This window comes from Miniopterus schreibersii (assembly GCF_964146895.1).
Source record: "Miniopterus schreibersii genome assembly, chromosome: 6".
Lineage (NCBI taxonomy): Eukaryota > Metazoa > Chordata > Mammalia > Chiroptera > Miniopteridae > Miniopterus > Miniopterus schreibersii.
In genome coordinates, this window is record NC_138107.1 from 49,633,596 (window position 1) to 49,653,403 (window position 19,808).

Here is a 19,808-nt window from a genome sequence, read left to right on the forward strand (position 1 = left end):
GCTTCTTTGTTGACTTTATGTTACGTGGCAACTCTTAAAAGATGTTGCCAGATTTCCCAATTGAGCTATTTCTTTTTAAAAACAGCTGAAGGTGATCAAATTACCGAGGAAAACGTGGAAACAAAGACATACAATTGATTTGGCTCCAAAGGCCCCGACTGAAATAAGCAGAAGATTGCATTAAACCATGATTGGATTAAGTGGGAATGACTGCGCCTTATACTAAACTTTTTAATTGGATCCTAAAGTCACTGTTACACGAAGTGCATGACCTTCTTTATATTCTGGCAGAGCTCCCACCTGGCCACTGGGTAAATCTCCGCAGCCGAGAGACCCACGTTCTGCTTCATTTGCAGGCTCCCATGGAGGCCAGCAGAGAGAGCTGATAAGGAGGATTCCACACTGTGAGGGGATCACAGGCTAGGCCAGTCTGCTGGGACATTAGGCTAAGGCACCCTTGGAAATGTAATAGTGTCATACTAATAAGAGGATTTGTACTGTTCCTTGTGGTTTTCTCCATTTGATTTGGCGGGTTCAGTAGTTCTCAAAAAGTCTTGGTGTTACGTAAACATTGCTTCTGCCTAGAAACATCTTTCTCCTCCGTTTCATAGGTTTCATCCGACATGCTATGGAGTGGATGGTGCCGCAAAGATAAGGGATTGCTTGGGCACAAAGTCTACTATCACGTCGTGGTTTCAAGAAGGAAAGGCATGGGTTTAATAATAGGCAAATAACAACCAAAAAGTAAATCAAACACTGTAATGTGTCTATAAAATGTGGCCAAGTCAACCATCCTCACAACAGGGATTGTGTAATACCTTTGTATCAGCCCATGACACAAGTTAAAATATAGCTAAATCCAGACCTGCTACCACACTGCATCGGAATTTGTTTCCTTACCTCCACGGGCCACAGTGACTTCTCCCTGCTCCTTTCTCTGAGCACCTACACCATCCAATGCCTCTCCCACTCATGTGGCACTTCTAGTTCTATCTCACAGGGTGATGAATAGTATATCTTGACAGCCTCCTAAATTCCATCTTATAACAATCTCTACTTGCTACTAGCACAATATCTTAGCAGACAACAGATACTTATTTGCAAGTGATTAACAAAGTAATTCTCATTGCAGTAAACTCATTCATCTCAAATACAAATGACTGAAAATTTAAAAAAACTGGCAAATCTTTCTACATAAATGAGAAAGAGATACCTTAGGAAGCAAATTTACGTGAGGAGTTTTTTAAATTCTCAGTATGTAATTAACAATGATCATTCTGAAATTCTGTGGTCCTATATCAAAGAAATAAATTATATGTTATTGTTTCTTGTTATGTATATTAATATAGTGCACTTAATTTTTATAACATTATAACTCGGGCCTAGCATAGGTGATACTTGGGTAAACTAAAATTCTAAATTTATTTAATCCTCAAACATTTATTTGGAACTATTACAACTGTATTAAAGGAGAGAGGAAGAATAGCACTGTAAACCCCCAGAGAAATAACCTCTACAAATTGATAATAAATACAATGATCTCCTCAATAGAAAAATAAGAATGTAAACGATGCACAGCTTGCTGAGAAACTATATGAAAGGGTTAGCCTCACTAGTAATAACCTATATGAATTAAGGCAGCTATCAGATGTCATTTTAGCCTTTCAAATTGGCCAAGGCTCTTTTTAATGACTACAAATCCCAATGATGATTAGCTGAAATGAATGGGCATTCTCATATATGACTGGTAAGGGCGTATACTGGAAGTGTTCAAGAGTCTTAAGAATGTTCATACCTTAAACCCAGTAATTGCACTTCCGGGAATATATCTTATGAAAATAATCAGAGATAAGCATCAAAAGTCTATATACAAGGGTGCCTATCAGCATAACTTCTTATATTTCATTGTATATAATCAAGTATTTATAAATAAAAATAATCAATATAAACATTATTTAATTATGATATACCCATGTGATAAAATACCACGCAGTCATTAACTTTTGTCACTCTAATAACAAAAAAATACTATTAATAAAATAAAAATTTATCTTTTAAAATGAACATGTACACTATATGCACATGTATGTAACATGTACTGTATATGCATGTACATGTAGTGAAAGGCAAAAAACTAAAATGTTAACAGTGGATATCTAGAAAATAGACGAAAGATGTTCTGTATCTTTTCTTTATACCTCTGCGCATTCTCTTATTGTTCTATAATAAACATGTATTACTTTTATAATCAGAAAAATATTTCCTTAAAAAGAAAGCATTGAGACAGATTCCAGGTATTCTCATTTCGTATTGTAATGGTTCCTAAATTTCTTTATATTTCCAGGGTTTATTTTTTGTGAACAGTGTTAAATGGCAAAATATAAAGCACTTTTAAACTTCTTTCTCATAGGGTAAGCTTCTCAGCATACCATTTATCATTATTAAATGTCCAGGTGGCCATATGCTCTATCGGTGCCTACACATTTCACTGACTTTCTGATCGATTTTCCACCCCGCCCACCTTACAGAATTATCTGTCTCTGAAGGCTTTCATATGAACTGTAGGACTTAGTTCCTTCTTTGGAGAATATTACTTAAATTATTACTTATAATTGAAAAAAAATAAACTCTTGTCATGTAGTTTTTAAAAACAATTTCGTTTCATGTGAGTTATAGATGGCATATGTGTCACTGTTTAAATGGAGTAAATCTTACTTCGGGGCCACACTTCTTGTTCTGAGGAACTTTATGTTTTTTAAATATGTTTTTATTAATTTCAGAGAGAGGAAGGGAGAGGGGGAGAGAGATGGAAACATCAATGATAAGAGTCATTGATCAGCTGCCTCCTACATGCCCCCTACTGGGGATCCAGCCCAAAACCTGGGCATGTGCCCTGACCAGAATTGAACCCTGACCTCCTGGGGGGGGGGCGAGGAACTTCATTTTTTATGCTTGGGAATTCATTCTACATTTAGCTACTGAAGTTTTAGGCATATTTGTGAATCTTCCAGGTCTAAGTTCCAAATTCTATTGCTGTTATAGCTTTCCTGTTTCTTATTTTCTTGAGGAGAGAGGAGGGGTAGAGGCTGGTGTTTAAAGGTTAGATTTGAACAAATTATATGCAAAATGTGCTGCCTCTTTCATCAAAGGCATAAATTTAAAACTGTCAGTCTCTTTTCCCACAACCAGAACCCTTAATTTTAGCCCATTTCTGGGGGGAGAGGGGGAAGCAAATAAAAAAGAAAAAGTGATACTAATATCAACCAAGCTTTTCTTACTTTAAAATGTTTTCAAAAAATAAAATGCACACATTATTCTGGCCCCCTCATTTCCATCTCCTTCCATTCTTTCCCACCTCCTACCCTCTCATTCCTTGTCATTTATTAAGCTGATGTTTTTCAAATGCATGTTCCCTTTAAAACTCTTCTAATGCCTAAGGTACATAAACTATGGGGAACCTGCCACCTACCACCTTGTATGAGGTTGACGTTTTCTCACAGGAAGAGCTTTCTTACCTAGTTCTTCTGACCCCTACAAAGCTGATTCCTAAACCCTAAAAATGTCCTCTGGCAGTGAGGGTGAAAGAACCACAGCTCCAAATTTTAACTCCACATAAACTCCAGGAACAGAAAAGGTACCTGTGCTCATAAAGAAATAACCTTCCTATAACACTGGAAAATCTGGATCCCAGACTCAAAACCACAGGATCTCCAAATTCTACCCAGGGCCTTGCATGTGGAGGCCCTGCAAGGCCAAACCTCAAGGCACTGTTGGAAGCTCAGCTTTTCCTGCTCAATACAAAGGTACTGGCATTTCTGCAGATAACAGAGAAGCAGACCCTCAGGCTTTGAAATCCCTGGGAAAAGTTGCAGCAAAAATGATGGCATGATGCTATGTTTTCAAATATACAAATCTTCATTTGTTTAACTTAAATATTTTAAAAGATGTCCTATATCATTTATTCTTGATTAAACCCCTTTTAGATAGTTAATCATTAATGATTTCTTTACAGTTGCTATGCAAACACTTCATTCATACCTATAACATATCAAATCTCACAGACATTCTTTAATTGGATTCATTTATTTCTAATCTCCTTAAGCCCTTACTACTATAATGCTTAACTAAATATACATTAAACTCTATTGTTTAAACAGCCAAAATAAATTTGAGTTGTATTTTATGAACAAAAATTCACAATTCTATAAATGTTCTACCATTATTATTATGTGCCTCAGTACTCAGACACTATTTAAAACTGCCTGGTAGATATGCTGTGTTTAACCAAAATAATTTCTGAATCATTGCTAGAGATTTTGGATTGCCCATTAAAATGCCAAAATTTTCATTGTCTCTATATTGGAAGTAAGAGAGCTTGTATAATTCTATACAAAATACAAAGTTACCAATAGAATCCATTACCAAAGACTGAATAGTAATTGCCTACTTTTATGATTTGTAGGACTTAAGAAGGTTTCTTCCCCCCCCCGCCCCATGAAGATGTCTCACTGATGGTCTACTAGCTGACGTTTAAAATCTATTATTAGATATTTATTTCTTTGACTCTAGACAGATGGCTCAGAAAGGAATAATATAATAAGCTTCATCTATTATCTTTCATTGATTCACTTTAACACCTCTTTTTCCTAGAGCAGTGGTTCTCAAACTTCAGCATGCATCAGAAGCACCTGAAAAGTTTATTAAAACACAGCTTGCTATCTTCCACCCCTTAGAGTTTCTCATTTGTAAGTCTAGGTTGGAACCCACGATTTTCATTTTTAACAACCGGTCCACCCCGGGGGGTGCTGATGCTGCCAATCAGGAGACCGTACTTTGAAACTGGAGCAGTTGTGATCTGGGATGAGAAAAACTAAAGGAATCTGGTGAAAGGGCACCACAGAATGGATGGAAAACCACTGAAAAGGGAGGGAACTTTCCAAAGACAAAATTCACACTTTCCCCACCACCTGACCTCACTGCATATCTTTCACCAAACTGCTCCCATTCCCACCCAAACTGCTTGCTTCCTCTCAGCCTCCTTTTTGGGCACCTCCTGTTCTACAGACTCCATAACACTGGAGAGCTGCAGGGCTTGGTCTTCAGGCTGCTTCTCTATTAATATCCACTCTCTAAGGATCTCATCCATTCTACTGGCTTTAAATTCCCTAGACTGATGACCCCAACCTCCAGCCCAGACCTCCCTACTCCATAGACACCAGGTGCAGCCATCTACCTGAAATGCCCACTTTGATAAAAGACAGGTATCTCAAACTAAACATTCCTAATTGCTGCCCCTACCTACAAATCTGTTCCTTCCTACCAATCATCTAAGTTGCTCCGCTAGAAACATAGGTGCTATTCTTGATTCCTCATTTTTTCACAACTCATATCTAATCCATCTGCAAACCCCAACTGCCTATCTTCAAAACATCTTCAATCTGACCTTTCATTACCTCCTACTTTCAAGCCATCACCTCTCTCACCTAGGCAATTACAATCATCTCCCAACTAGTCTCCCTGCCTCTACCCTCCACCCTCCTCAAAGCCTATTCTTCACACCAGCCAGAATGATCTTTTCATAACTTTTCATGCTTTTGCTCAGAACTCTCCAATGGTTTCCCCAGACTTTCAAGACTCAACATGGTCTGCCCAGCCAGCATGACTCAGCAGTTGAGCATCGACCTATGATCCAAGAAATCATGATTCAATTCCCGGTCAGGGCACATGCCCTGATTTCAGGCTTGATCCCCAGCAGGAGGTGTGCAGGAGTCAGCTGATCAATGACTCTCTCTCATCATTAATGTTTCTAGCTCTCTCTCTCCCTCTTCATTCCCTTCTCTGAAATCAATAAAGACATATTAAAAAAAAAAGAAAAAAAGATCCAACATGGTCTGACTCACCTATTCAACACCATTACCTTCCATTCTCCCCCCGCCTTTCTCTCCTCCAGCTGCAGTGACTTTCTCTGTTCATCAACTTGCCAACCTGGTTTCTACCCCAGGGCCTTTACACTTGCTTCCCACTGCCAGGAATGTTCTCCCTGCAGGTCTCAACAAGCTGCCTCCCTCCCTTCATTCAGGAATCTTCAGAGAGGTCTTCCCTAACCACTCCCACCTCTTTGTCCTGCTTATTTTTTTCCTTTCATTCCCTAACATTATATGATGCATTTGTTTATAAGTGCTATCTATTTCTTCCAACTAAAATTTGTGCTCTGTGAGGGAAGGGATCTGGTCTTCTTGGTCATACCATAGCCCTGGCACAAAGAAGGCAAGGGAGAAATGCTTGCTGAACAAATGCAAAAAACATCCTGTTTGTCACAGAGAGAAATACACTCTGCAACATTTCTTACCATTCTCTTAGTTATAGCAGCAGAAATTAAGCTGATTCTAATGATACAGATTTGTTTATAATGAAGGTCCTATTGAGTTGAAAGGTGAGAGACACAAATAGAAAAGAGATTATAATGTAAAATGCCATGTATCGTCTCTAAATACTTTCCTCTGGTTTTCAATTAGCCCTCACAATAAAATGCTACCCTGCACTTCGCTCTTTCTTTAACTGCTCTAATTAGAAGAATAAAATTGACACCCACTCTGCTCTCCTTCTCCTGGGCTTCAGCCTTCCAGCATTCCTGAGCTGTAACCCTGCAGGGGTCTATTACCCAAATCCAGCACAACAAATACTTCCCTTTGCCAGGGCTGTAGTAAGATTTCAACAGCTAATAGAAGTGCTGTGACTTCCAACACTATTAGTCTCTTAACAGCTTATAAAAATTAAAACGAAAAGCCTTGTGCTGCATTTGGTTAGTTCTGAAAAAAGGCTGCTCTTTTCCTGTCGTATATTTGGACACCGATATCAATTAATGGGAGTGTTGAAAGAAGTAAATCTCATGGGCTCTTACCTTCAGCAACCAGAACACATTACCGTCATCACGAGCACAAAGAGTGAAATGAATGGCTGAAGAGCAACAGCAAGCCACAAACTCCTGCACATGCTAGGAACCAGGGATTCTGTTTTTGTAATGGTTTCCAGTAGGAGGAGGGGAGACACAGCACATTCTCAGATCGCATTACCAGAGAATGTTGCTATTCTCTGAGAGATGTAGAAAGTGGCAAGGGACTTGAGTTTAAAAGTACAAACACAGAGAGAATCCCACCTTAATGGGTACCATTATGACATCCAATTCAATATAATGAGGCTGTTTTCACAATCTGGCCAGCGGCCCATATTAGCAGGGCTTTACTGATGTGGATACAACAAATTCTGTTTGAACAAGAAATCCCTGAGAAGAAAAAAAAAGATCCTTTCACAGGCTCTATCCACTTAGCAATCAATCAAAGGGAAAAGATCCTTCTAGTAGACAGAGGCTCCCATTTGAATCCTGGTGAAATATTAGATGTTCTGAATAAAATAATGTTCTCTGCGTGGTGCTTACCAATGGCTGTTTTGTGAAAATGTCATGACTGTGATGACTAAACTGGTGAAGGGGAGCTAGGGTTGGGCCTGGGGTGAGCATATTACATGCCCGCTAACTAGGCTCTGAGTACACTCGAACTATGAAGCAACCGAGTCACCTCGTGGAGACCCCATATTGGACAAGAGAGTAAACTATCTATGGACCTTTGCAAAATCTCTGCAAAACGTCACACTGCTTCCTAAATATTTGGTGGAATTGTGTAAAACTGCTAATATTAGGCTATTTTAATACACAGAAGTGGTGATTTCATATGATTCACCCTAGTACAATGTTAGCAGCTTGAAGAGCGTATGGGCACTGAAGTCCAGGCTCTGGGCTGGTATGCCCACTCGCTAGCTGGGCTGTACTGGCTAAGTCTCTTGGACTTGCTGAGCCTCTGGCACACAGTAGCAGCCCCTCAAATATGAGTCCTTCTTACTCCCCCAACCTGAGTATGGCAACAAGCAGAGCATCTTCCCACCCCTCCTTCAGCTTGGAGCTGATGGTCATCTTGCAGTCTCTCCAGGACAAAGCAGCAATGCCTGAGAAACATCCATTACCAAAAAAGAAATAAAATTAAAAAGCTTAAAATAATTAGCAATATTTTTAAATGTAATAAATCTACAAAGACTTTTGAATCTAGAGTGATTCTTCAATTTAAAAATGTGCTGAGATTCATAATCCTATTAGAAGTAAGCCCCCACGATATTTAAAAATCCCATCAAAGCAGAAAACAAAAATCACCTTACCATCACTCAAGCACAACGCTCTTTCTGGCTGAGGTAATAAGATACACAGGACCTGCCCCAGGCAATGTTGTCCTTGTCAGCATTCAAGTTGGACTCATTAGCCGGCAGCCAGGTTCTTTGCTGCCAATCATGATCTCCCTCAACACACACACACACACACACACACACACACACACACACACACACACACAGCGGCTTAGCTCCTCCCAATGCCTCCAGCCCCTCCCCACCATCTAACCAGAGGGCAGCCTGACCCCACCTCCAAGCTTATTCCCCATGGTCACCCAGGCAGTGCCAAGCCACTTCATACCCTCTTCTTCCTAATTGTGGGTGGAAGCTCTTACCTCCAGGAAGGAATCTCAGTCCTGAGCAAGCCTATACGGAAACCAAGCCAGGATTCAGCTTATACTTGTGTTTATTTCTTTTTCCTGCAGATACTATCTTGTTGGTTTTGATGCCCCCAGAACTTGGCACATAGCCTGACACATGATAGGTGCTCCATAAACCATTTATGAATGCTGAAGGACCTATTAGTCCCAACCAGCTGAAGAAGGACCTAACTATGCTTTCCAATGTAGCAGATTCATTGCTGATTTCTCATTCATGAGAAGTCATCTGCCTTCTTAAGGTACACACATTCCCTCCTTCAGTCCAAAGACTCACAGACATTAATTTTTGTGTTTATTAGCAAGCCAAAAATTATTTTATTTAGTTTCAATGAAATAACCACCCTAACAATTCACATTTACTTGATGTTACTTTGTGTTAGGCACAGTACCAAGAACCTCACACACTATCCTATTTAATGTTCCCAACGACTCTATGAGGCAGATATTATCACTACCTGCATTTCAGGGATTAAAAAAGAGAGAGACAGAGAAGTTAAGCAATTTTCCCACAGTCACAGAGCCAGTGAGTGGCAGCAGTAGGATTTGAATAGGCAATGGACCCAGAGCCCAAGCTCTTAACTAACCCAGAGCCCAAGCTCTTACTGAATGTGCTACGTTGCCTAATAAAATGTAGTGAGATCTCATTTCATGACACATTTTTCAAATACTTTGTAATACCTCCCTGTGTTAATCAGGGTTTCAAACATCTCATTAAGAAGCCTAGTCTGCATCCAACTCTAATAACAGTAGGGTTATGATGTCAAATGCAGCACTGGGGAGACCTTCTGGTCCTGCAAATCTGGAACCAGCTGCATATTTGCACCTCCCTCAACTCCGATCCGGTCCTAATGTATACCTCACATTTGCCTTCTACAAATAATTTTAAAAATACAGCCATTTATACATGTGCTATCACTGTATGTTCATTTCAATAGATTTTTACATTCAATTCAGAATACTGACATCCCTTAAAACTTAAAACACTGTGTTCTATGCCTACATGCTGAAAATGCTAATTTATTCCTAAAGTCAGGTGAACATGTTGTAGATATCCCAGTACTAATTTAGGAAAGGTAACAGCCCTAGGGAAAATAGTTTCCAATCCTGATGGAACATGTTCAGCTGCATCAAAAAAGTTCAAGGTAAAGAAGGAAAGAAAAGCTAGCTTAGACAAGAGCAGTGAGACATGCACTGTTCAATCTAATTTGAAGAGTGATCATTGTGTTCCAAGGAATAGTTACAGGGAAAGAACAATGGGACAAATATGTATGTCACTGTTCCATCTCAAAAGCCTCTACCTCTGCTTCCTAAAATTCTACTTCTTCCCTGGTAGCTCCACCATCACTTCAAGCTCCTTTGAGTTTTTGCCCTCAGCTAACAGTGCAAATGTACCTTACCATTTCAAATTGTGCTCATCTGAGTTCTTAAATATTTAAATGGAACGCTTCTATTTTGCCAACTAAATTACAAACTACTGGAGAGATGCCAAGACTTCTGCTTCATGTATTCATGCAACAAATCCCTGCAATCTGCATACTCTGTGAGACACTGGGGATGCAGCCATACCCAGCCCATGCACGGGAACAGGAATATACACAAGGCTCCGCTGAACACCATCAGAAATGCCAGTGTTGTCTATTTCATTCATTTCATATTATAATTACTGACATTGGTAAATTGACAAAACACTGATTCTAACTAAATTGACCTTAGAAATCTGACAGAAGTTGAGTTTCTTTAATAACTTTCCTTTCCCCTGTGAAGCACCAGGCATTTGGTAAAGGCTGGCTTACCTCCCTCCCAGCAGAAACCTCAGCTCCCTTTGGGGTGTACAAGAACAGCAGTGAAAAACAGGGTGAGCTCAGCCCAGCTACGGAAACCACCACTCACATGAAGCACAATGCTTGCAGGTGTGTGAGTTCAGGGACTGAGGAGGAGGGAGAAAATAAACATTTAAATTTGTGGATTTGAGAATTTAGAAATTCAAGAGAATTAATCACCACCTTCCAAAGTATTTCAGTTGACATAACATAAGTGGCAAGTGCTAATAGTTAAGATATTTGAGCACTTGCTTTCTGCCAGTGCTATATATACATTACCTCATTTAATCCCCTTCAGTCCTTAAAAACTGCACACAAATGTCCCCATTTCACAGATGGGGGAAAAAGAGGGTTAAAGGAGTAGAGCTGAGCTCAAAGTCTCACAGCTATTATTCAGCAAAGCATATTCAAGCCCAGATCCATCTCTTGCCAAAGCCCACGCCTTTTCCTTGCAGGTTTCTTTGCACGATACTGTGGGGTTTTGTAGAAACAGAATCTTAATCCTACTGCAACATGACTTCCCAGAGTAAACGTTCCAGGTGGTAAGCAGATGGCCCAGACTCAGCCAGGCCCTAAATGTTGTCAATACCCCACAAAAGTAAGTTTCCTCACCCGCCTCAGCCCTGCCATCGCCATGGACCACCTCTCTCCCCATCACTTCCCTGGACCTTGGAGCACCCGAGGCAGGGAAAGGAAGCAGGAGAAGTTACTTCTTCAGAGTGGGCAGAACGCTGAACTCCACCATTGAGAGGCACTCGGGGATGTCCAGGGTTCATCTAAACTCCAACCAGTCCTTTCGGCTTAAGCACAGACACCAGCACTTCAACCCAAATGAGGTTTCTTTCACCACCTGCTCATCTGGAAAGATGTCACAAGCCAATGAGAACAGGGGACAGAGAGGAAAGCGCTGGATGAGTGCTTACTCAATTATCAGGACAGGCATAATCCACCACACACACACACACACACACACACACACACACACACACCTGTACCCAAAATGTGTTCATGTTTGCCCCATAAATAGACTAAGTCATAAGACAAAAACATTCTTTTCTGGAGTTCAAGGAAAGCCACACCGGAATTTGTCCATCCAGGCACAATAACACGCATGGACCCCTGCCTTCAGATAAGGTAATGATCCATGATTTTCCATGATGTGACTCAAAGATCAGAAGCCTTCCCCTCCCAACGGTTGGGCTAAGAGAAAGCCAGAGATGAGTGATCAGGCTGGTCATTAGCACACACCAAGTGGCCTCCACCCAGAGCTAAAGGAGAGGCCCTATGAGTCAGTGCCCTCCAGCTCAGAAAATAACAAAGGAATAAGTGGAGGCCAGAAAGGCCTGGGGAGGGGAAAGCCACTGAGTAGCAACCTTGCCAAAGGGCCAGAGGATGACACACCTGCCCAGAGCTGTGGGGAAGCTCTCTATCCCCAGGCCCTGAACAGAATCCCCAGGGGACAACCTTTCCTGCCATTCTCCATCAAAAGCAGAAAGGGGCCAACTCTGCATCCCTACCCCCACACAGAGGTACGCACATCACCTAGGAAATAACCCAGTGCCACAGGAGGTAATTTGTGCCTCATCTGACAAAAAAAAAAAGACATAGTTTGCCAATCCACTGACATTTGTTTTAACACTTTTGTTTAAGAAGAACATAAAGTATTAAATCTGGTTGTAAAAATAAAATAATTAGCAATAATGTATCTGTGTAATCTAAAGGCAAGCAATTCAGGAAAAAACTAAAATTTTTGCAGGCCACATTTTTTCTTACAAAATGAACATGTCCTTAGTGAGACATAAAGGGAAAAAAGATTTATTGTTAATTGAATGTCACTGAGAAAATAGCTTAGCTAAATTTAAACCACTAAATTGCCAATATCTGTATATACTTGTGAAGCAGCAACACAGAAGCAACTTTTTTATCTCCCATTATGAGATCAGATGAAAGTCTACCCAAAAGTTGGGTGGGCTGAACCCTACAGGCCTTAGTCATGTAAATCCATCCCTCTCTCATAGACATTTTCTTCCCTACATCTAACCCACTCCCACAAACAGAGAATCTCCTGATACAACAGGAGTTCACACCCTAGGCCTTAATCTTGGCTTCACAAATTAGTAAGCATTTATGACCTCAGTTTCCTCACCTTGAAAATGGGAAATGTGATCCCCGGCCAAACCACCCTACAGAGCTGTGAAGGAGCAAATTAGGTAACAAATGTGATAGTACTTTGAAACAAATATGTATTTGGCATTTGTAAAAAAGACAAAAAACAAAGTTTGAGCATAAATAATGAATTCAAAACTAAATGCAGATCATTTTGATTTTAAAAATTTTAAATGAAAGTGTATGGGGGTAAGATTATTTAAATGACTACCAGTATTATGTACTATAAAACAGACTAAATCTCCCAACTCTTTCTTTTAATAAAATGTTTGGTAGTTATACAATTAATATGAATTACTATTAATAGTTTTGGTTGTTATAAGTTACTATTAATATGAATGTGTCTTCAATTTGTTTCTATAATGATTCAGTTACATTTGAAAAGGACAACCACAGCTTTGATGTTCAATATTATCATAATAAAGGTAAAAGACAATTAAGGATCAAATCTAATTTATAGGTATACATTAGTTCATGATTATTATTTTTAATGATCAACAAATTAAATCTATGAAACATGCACTCTATAGATTCAAGGCATGAGAGTAAATTATTTTATATTTTGCTGTCCTTTCTAAGTCAAAAAGTGCTTTATTTGATATTATTTATAACAAAAAAGAGTGGTTTTGCTAACCAGGAAAATAAAATCTATTTCTGCAATGGTAGATATTTTTGGTTAAGTTTTTTAAAAAGATTTTCTAAAACATCTTAGTAGTAATAACTGTAATATCACTGGGCATTTAAGTTAATTTAAAAATGAACTCAGCATTGTTATACTTGAAAGAGCAAACTAATATCAACATATTTTAATGTTTGCTGCTTTATGGCAAGAATACATAAGGTTTTATACTCACAGAATATGTTAATACTTCAAACCCTTTTAATTGTGAAAACTACAGGGTTTTGTGCAAAGAAGAACAAAAATTATGGGACCTGAAATAATTACAATGTAGAGACCTTTGTTTTATCTTTTACATGAAGGAAGTATGTCTCCTTTGGCACTTGCCCTAACTTTTTAAATTCAAAAGGGTTATTTAGTAGATAGCAAATATAGACCACTAATGTAAATTGTCTCTATTCTGCACTTTGCAACACCAAAATAGAAATTTTAACACAGAAAATTACTTCCTTCTCTATGATCAGTAAATCACTCTAAAACAGTATGTGAGATTTCTTTTTACTCTGTGTTTCATTCTAAACTTAGAAAATAAACAAGCAGAGAAGTTTTTTTTACCAACCAAAAGATGGTCAAAGATATTAAATCTGTCTGAATCCAAAATTACCAAATCACTCTTGAAATCTTCTCTCTCTCTCTCTCTCTCTCTCTTACTTTTCAGGCAAAATATCAAAATTGTATTAGCTTATAATTCTCATTAGGGGCCTAGTTTAAAATTCACTAACATTTACCATATTCTACCACTACACAAGACCCCTTGAAAAATATCATCTATCAATCAGCCTAATTGAGGTCATACATCAGTGAGTACTTGATGAATTTCAGTGGCAGACTGTTTTTAATGGCATCAATAAACTAGCTCTCATGTATATTTTTTCAACCTTCTACACACAGTAATTTAGAACAGTTTTAAAGTGCCTTCATAAACAGTACAGTGACTATAGGAGAGTATTATTTAAGAATAAATATCATGATGTTTGTAGCTTACTTTGGAATGATTCTATGGAGAAAAAAATGCACATACAAATAGACACATATAAGTAGAGAAAAATTCAATACATAAAGCAAATATGGTTTATATTATAGATCGTGTGTGTACAAATATTCATTATACTATTCTTTCAACTTTTTGTATGTTTGAAAAATTTATGTTTTAAAATAGGGTTTTATACCTCATTGGTTTATTCTTACAAGTAGATTTTTTAAAGTTTTATTTTTAAAACATATAAAGTTTAAAAACACAAAGAGAATCAAGACTTTTCATTTTTCTAGAAATTCCTTTTCATAGTTTATTGGGTGTTCCACATTTTCAATTTTCTGCACACTAAGAGCTAATGTTTTCTACCTGAACTGGGAACTAATATTGATACTACTAATTAAACAAACTCAAGGAAACATGAATTCAACAAAATTACTTCGGCCCGCCTGGGCGTAGCTCAGCGGTTGAGCGTCGACCTAGGATCCAGGCGATCCGGGTTGGATTCCCGGTCAGGGCACATGCCCCGGTTGCGGGCTCAATCAATGAGTTTCTCATCACTGATGTTTCTATCTCTCTCTTCCTTTCCTTCCCTCTCTCTGAAATCAATAAAGATATATTTAATAAAATTTTAAAAAATTACTTCGGTTTTACATAGAATGCTTTTGTCTCCATATTTTTCTGGACTTTCTCCAACATTCACTGTTACTAGACACCAACTCCATTAACCTACGTTCTTGAAAATAATTAGGGAGCAGGGCCTATCATACTTAACACTTATTTCAAAGCCTGTGAGCACCAAAATTTGTAAGAGATAATTTTTTTTTAATGTGGCACATAAAGCTAACAGGGCATGTTTGTCTTATAGGAAATCATGTACTGGACAGTTTTTTTAGTTTGATATTTTTAATGGGTTTGTGGGGGGTACTTGGTTTGGTAGGGGTTGGGGGTTAAGTTTCAATGAAGGGCTATAGAAGCCTCAGGGAACCTCAAGGACCCAGAGGAAAACTAAGATAATTTTTAGAATTTAACCATAGTGTCCTACTGCTCTCTTCTCCAGAATTTCAGAACACCAAGATTTTGTACGGTGGTCATACAAAAGCCAGTAGAACATCAGGTATATACCACCTACTTCTAAAATTCCTACAATCCCTGTTGTAGCTGCTGATTAAAACAAGGTTACTAAATATTTCTATTCCTTATTTCTTTTGTTAGATAATAATTACTAATTTTTCTAGGCATATTTTAATGCATATAATGCATAGCCTGTGAACACAGATAATAGTGTGGTGAAGGCTGGGGTGGGGCAGGGGCTGGGTGGAGAGTGGCAAAGGGGGAAAATGTAGGACATCTGTAATACTGACTACAACAACAACAACAAATTACCATCAGGAATTTAAAAAAATGAGCTTCTTCTGAATGTAGCTGCCACCAAAATGTCACACTTTCATTTGACAAATGCTTATTTAAAATTCTCTCTACTTTCATGACATGAAAATCCCTTCAAAATGTATGCTATTAAAATGTCTAAATTTGGAAAACATCTGGCCTGTCAAATTATTTGGGGGACTTGTGATTCTTTAAGTACATTGTTTGAGGTAGTGTATTTGGAAGGAATTCACTTATCATTCTCAGGCCTGAGAACTAGCCCTGAAAACAAATGTATGTGGGAGTTCACTGCTACCATAGAGAATCAATAGTCATCTATTTAATTTGCTAAGACAATGTAAATTAGTAACTTCCAGCCAGATGTGTGATATACACATCAAACAAACTGCAACCTGTTCATTATGAAAATCCTGTCAACACACACAGAGCCACTTGATGACATTTTATCTGAGGCAGTTTCCACATTTGCAGCTATAAAAACTGTCTTAAGAATTTTTATACAGCGATTTGGAGCTGAGACTCATAAAAGGGTAATCAATTTCAACTTTTCATCTTGCGTGCTTCTGTGTTTATTTCTATTTTCATTTAGAGCTATAAAACATTCAGGAAAATGTGTGCCATGCTATTTTTCCTTCTGTAAATCATTTTTCCTCATTACGTCTTTTTAATCTGATGTAAAGTTGGTAGCCTAATCCTGCAGCTCTGAATAAGTGTGTAAAGTGAAGAATGACAGAGTCAACAGAAGAAAGAAAATACACTTACGCGCTGGAAAACAAAACAGAGTATTTCAAAATGACTCCAAACATAAATTAAGTTTACCCATTGGGAGGTCTAACTTGCATTCTGATCATTTATATGGGTCCGTGTGACTAGATACCCTGCTGTTTGATAAAAAATGATTACTAACCACAGGCACCCACCGGAGAACAGTGTGTGTGTATAATGCTTGTGATGTCTCAGACATACAAAGCACCTTCTTAAAAAATGTCCATTTCCTTTCCATGGTAAACAGACTTAATCTTTCACTTTTTAATACTTATGCTTCACAAAGTAGCTTATTTTATGAATTATGATTTGCCATTTTTCTCTTACGTTTATTTTAATAATATGAAAAGCTACATTCATAAAATAGATGCTTTTGTTTCATGATACCCAAAATATTGCTCTGTATTAAAATACACAGCTTTTGTGCTGTTACAAAAACCTAGTAGTATTTATTTTAGCACTGTTTACTAAAATGAAAAACACACACACAATTCTTCTTAGTAACCAGCCATTATTCTTAAGTACTGAATTCCCATCTAAACTAAATTCATTTTCCAAGTCTATTGAATTAAATTTTCTTATTAAGCAGGGCACAAAGTAAATAGTCTCATTGCCAAGCATAATATTTCTAACTTCTACATTTTTAATTTGGCAATTTAAAAGAACGGGGGATGAATCCAGTCCTCACCACCTAGGGTACAGTCTGAGTCCAAAAGGCACCCCTTCCCCAGCTCCCTAGTGTCAAACTAGCATTTCGACTAGGCGCCTGGTGTGTCAACTCTTCCAAAGTAAATAACTTCTGAGGTCCCCTAAAATCACAACTTCCAGAAAAAAAAAAAAAAAAAGGGGGCAACTGCGCACACAAAAGGGTTCTTCATTAAGGCTTCGCCCTCTCGACTTTCACAGACGTCTTACAGAGCGTGCCTTCTCCGCCAGCCGCGCCCCAGGACCTGGGACCCGCCGCAGGCCACCCGAGACGGTCGTTTGTAGGGAGAATACCGCCTAAGCGCCTCGGCCCAGCCCCTGCGGGGCGGGCGCTGCGGGGCGGGCCCCGCACGGCCACCGGTCCTCCCGCGCGCGGGGCTGGGCGGGGCGCCGGCCGGGGCTCGCGGGTCCCTCCGCGTGCGCGCGTCAGAGTCAGGCCCTCCCGGTCACTGCACCCCCTTTGCGGTTCGGGGGGAAATCGCTCTCTCAGAACTCTTAACTTTGATTGGAGACTCTGGTTAAAATTAAGAACTTCAAACCCAGATTTGGAAAAGTGAAACAGATGTCCCGTTGGTTATCCCTAAACGGCTCCGTACGGCGGCCCTTCCTCTCTCTCTCTTCTTTTCTTTCTGCCGCGTTAAGTTTTATTTAATGCAGAGTTCGCTTAAAAGGTTAAAAGAGAGAGAGCAGAAAGCAAAGCTGGGCTGTGCAGGGAAACGCTCCTAAATCTTTCTCTGGAATAGGACGCAGGGAGCCTCTTCCTGGGGACGCAAGGGCCCGGGGCCGCCTCCCAGCGCCCGCAGCCCTCGACTCGGACCCGCGTCCCCAGGAGCCCGAGGCGCGCGTCCGGGCGGCGGCCTGGGGCGGGAGAGGGGTCCGGGGTTCGCACTCACGTGAGAACATAGTTGACGCTGACGATGCAGTGCGGCCGGGACGAGCGGCTGTTGTGCACGATGGTCGCGTAGCTCTGCACCCACACCCAGCCGCCGTGCTTCGCCAGGAACCTGTAGTATTTGGTGGTCACCTGGCCCTTCACCAGCACTGATGGAGAGACGGAAGGCGGGTGCTGAACGAGCCCCTCGGGTCGGCCCAAAGGCAGCCCCGGCGGCGAGCTGGGGGTCCCCTGTGCGTACTAATTCAGTGCGCGCCAGGCAGGAGGCGGAGGCGGCGGGCACCTTCCCAAACACAGCGATTGTCCTGTTAATTTGCTGGAGCCCTGGGTCCCTCACGGGCCGCAAAGAGGGAAACACTTAAAGTTGGGGGATCCCACCCCTCCCCCCATTCGATTTTGTAGCAACGTAAGGTAGGGGCTGGGCAGCTCACTCCCTAGCTCACAGCCCCGGTCGGGAAGATGAAGCTCAAAGCAAAGCAAAGCGATATCAACAGCCGAGCGAGGGACACGGCTCAATGCGCCAAAGCATTGAGAGTGGGCCGGCCTCGGGGTTTCCTCCCGGGAACCTTTTGTCAGGTTTAGGGGCGGGGGGGGGGGGGGCAGGGGGACAGCATATCAGTAGGAAAATAAAACCCCTCCCAGCGAGAATTTCGCCAAGAAACTCAGAAATTCTCCCTCCGCCAGTGAGGGCCAGCGGAATTCAGCCAAACAAGGTGGGGCCCAGTGTTGGAGGCGCCGCCCCCAGGATGCCACCTGCCACCACCCCTGGCTACTAGGGCACCCAACTGTCCGCTGGCTGGGGGGCTTAAGTCATGCCCTCTCCCCTCCCCCGCTCCTACTCGGGGACTCGCAGGGGTTGCCCGGTGACACCGGGTGGCGCCTTACGCAAGTGGTGGGCGCAGCGCAGGTGGAAGGTGTCGCAGCCGTGCACGTGGTGGTACAGGGTCTTCTCAATCAGGTCCTGAGGTTCGTACCCCGTCAGCTCTGCCACTCTGCGGAGAGCAATCCCTGTGGGATGAGCGCGGGGGGCGGGGTGCCCCACCCCAGGCGGCCACCTGAGACCTGAGTGCCCACCCTCACTTCGCAGGGCGGGATCTGTGACTCCATCTGCGAAATGGGCTCCTAAGATCCTAGAGGAACTCTCTGCCACTGAGCAGGGCCGCCCTCCCGCTAGCGGTGATTCTTCCCTCCCCCCCCTCCCCCGCCACCCACCTGGAGTCCAGGAAGATGAGCTTCATGTCCAAGCTGGCGCGGAACATGAACATGTTGCTGTGCAGCTTGATCTCCGTGACGGCGCTGGGTGGCAGCGAGTGGCCCACTGCCACCAGGCCCACGTTCTGGTAACAGCCGTCGAAGGGGGACATGTCCAGGCTGTACTGGCGGATCTTCAGGTAACCGCTGCAATGGATGACCTGCGGCCGAGGGTGATGGGGCCAGACTCAGCCACTCAGCCAGGAAACCACCCAAAAAGGTGGGGAAGGGATTAAAAGGTTGAGACTCATCTAAGTCACAAAGGCCCTGTAGGCCACGCCCCCACTCTCAAGTGTCCAAAGTTCCTGGGGCTCCAAGGTGTTTCAAGGAAATGACCGTAGTGCCTCACTCCACTTACCTGGGGACTTGTAAAAAGGCAGAGGCCTGGGCCCTGCCAACCCTAACGCACCAGGACGGCGAAGCGGTGCCCTGCAACCTGCATGTTTAATCTCATTAAACCCGAGAACCAGGGATTTGACCTAAAGCTCTGGTTCTTAACCTCTCCTGGGGGTCAGAATCTGACTCCATGAGTGAACTCTAGGAATTCACCGGAGCGACCGACATTTCAGACGCT

At 41.3% G+C, this 19,808-nt stretch overlaps 1 protein-coding gene across 1 annotated transcript in view; it reads right to left on the reverse strand.

The window, feature by feature from the left end:
• SIM1 (SIM bHLH transcription factor 1) overlaps positions 1 to 19,808 on the reverse strand; it is a 65,890-nt gene that overhangs the window by 30,391 nt on the left and 15,691 nt on the right. The window contains exons 7-9 of the mRNA XM_081141245.1: positions 19,196 to 19,395; positions 18,869 to 18,975; positions 17,985 to 18,132 (exon numbers count right to left, since the gene is read on the reverse strand). Of these exons, the coding sequence (XP_080997371.1) occupies positions 17,985 to 18,132; positions 18,869 to 18,975; positions 19,196 to 19,395 (455 nt within the window). The remainder of the gene's footprint in view (positions 1 to 17,984; positions 18,133 to 18,868; positions 18,976 to 19,195; positions 19,396 to 19,808) is intronic.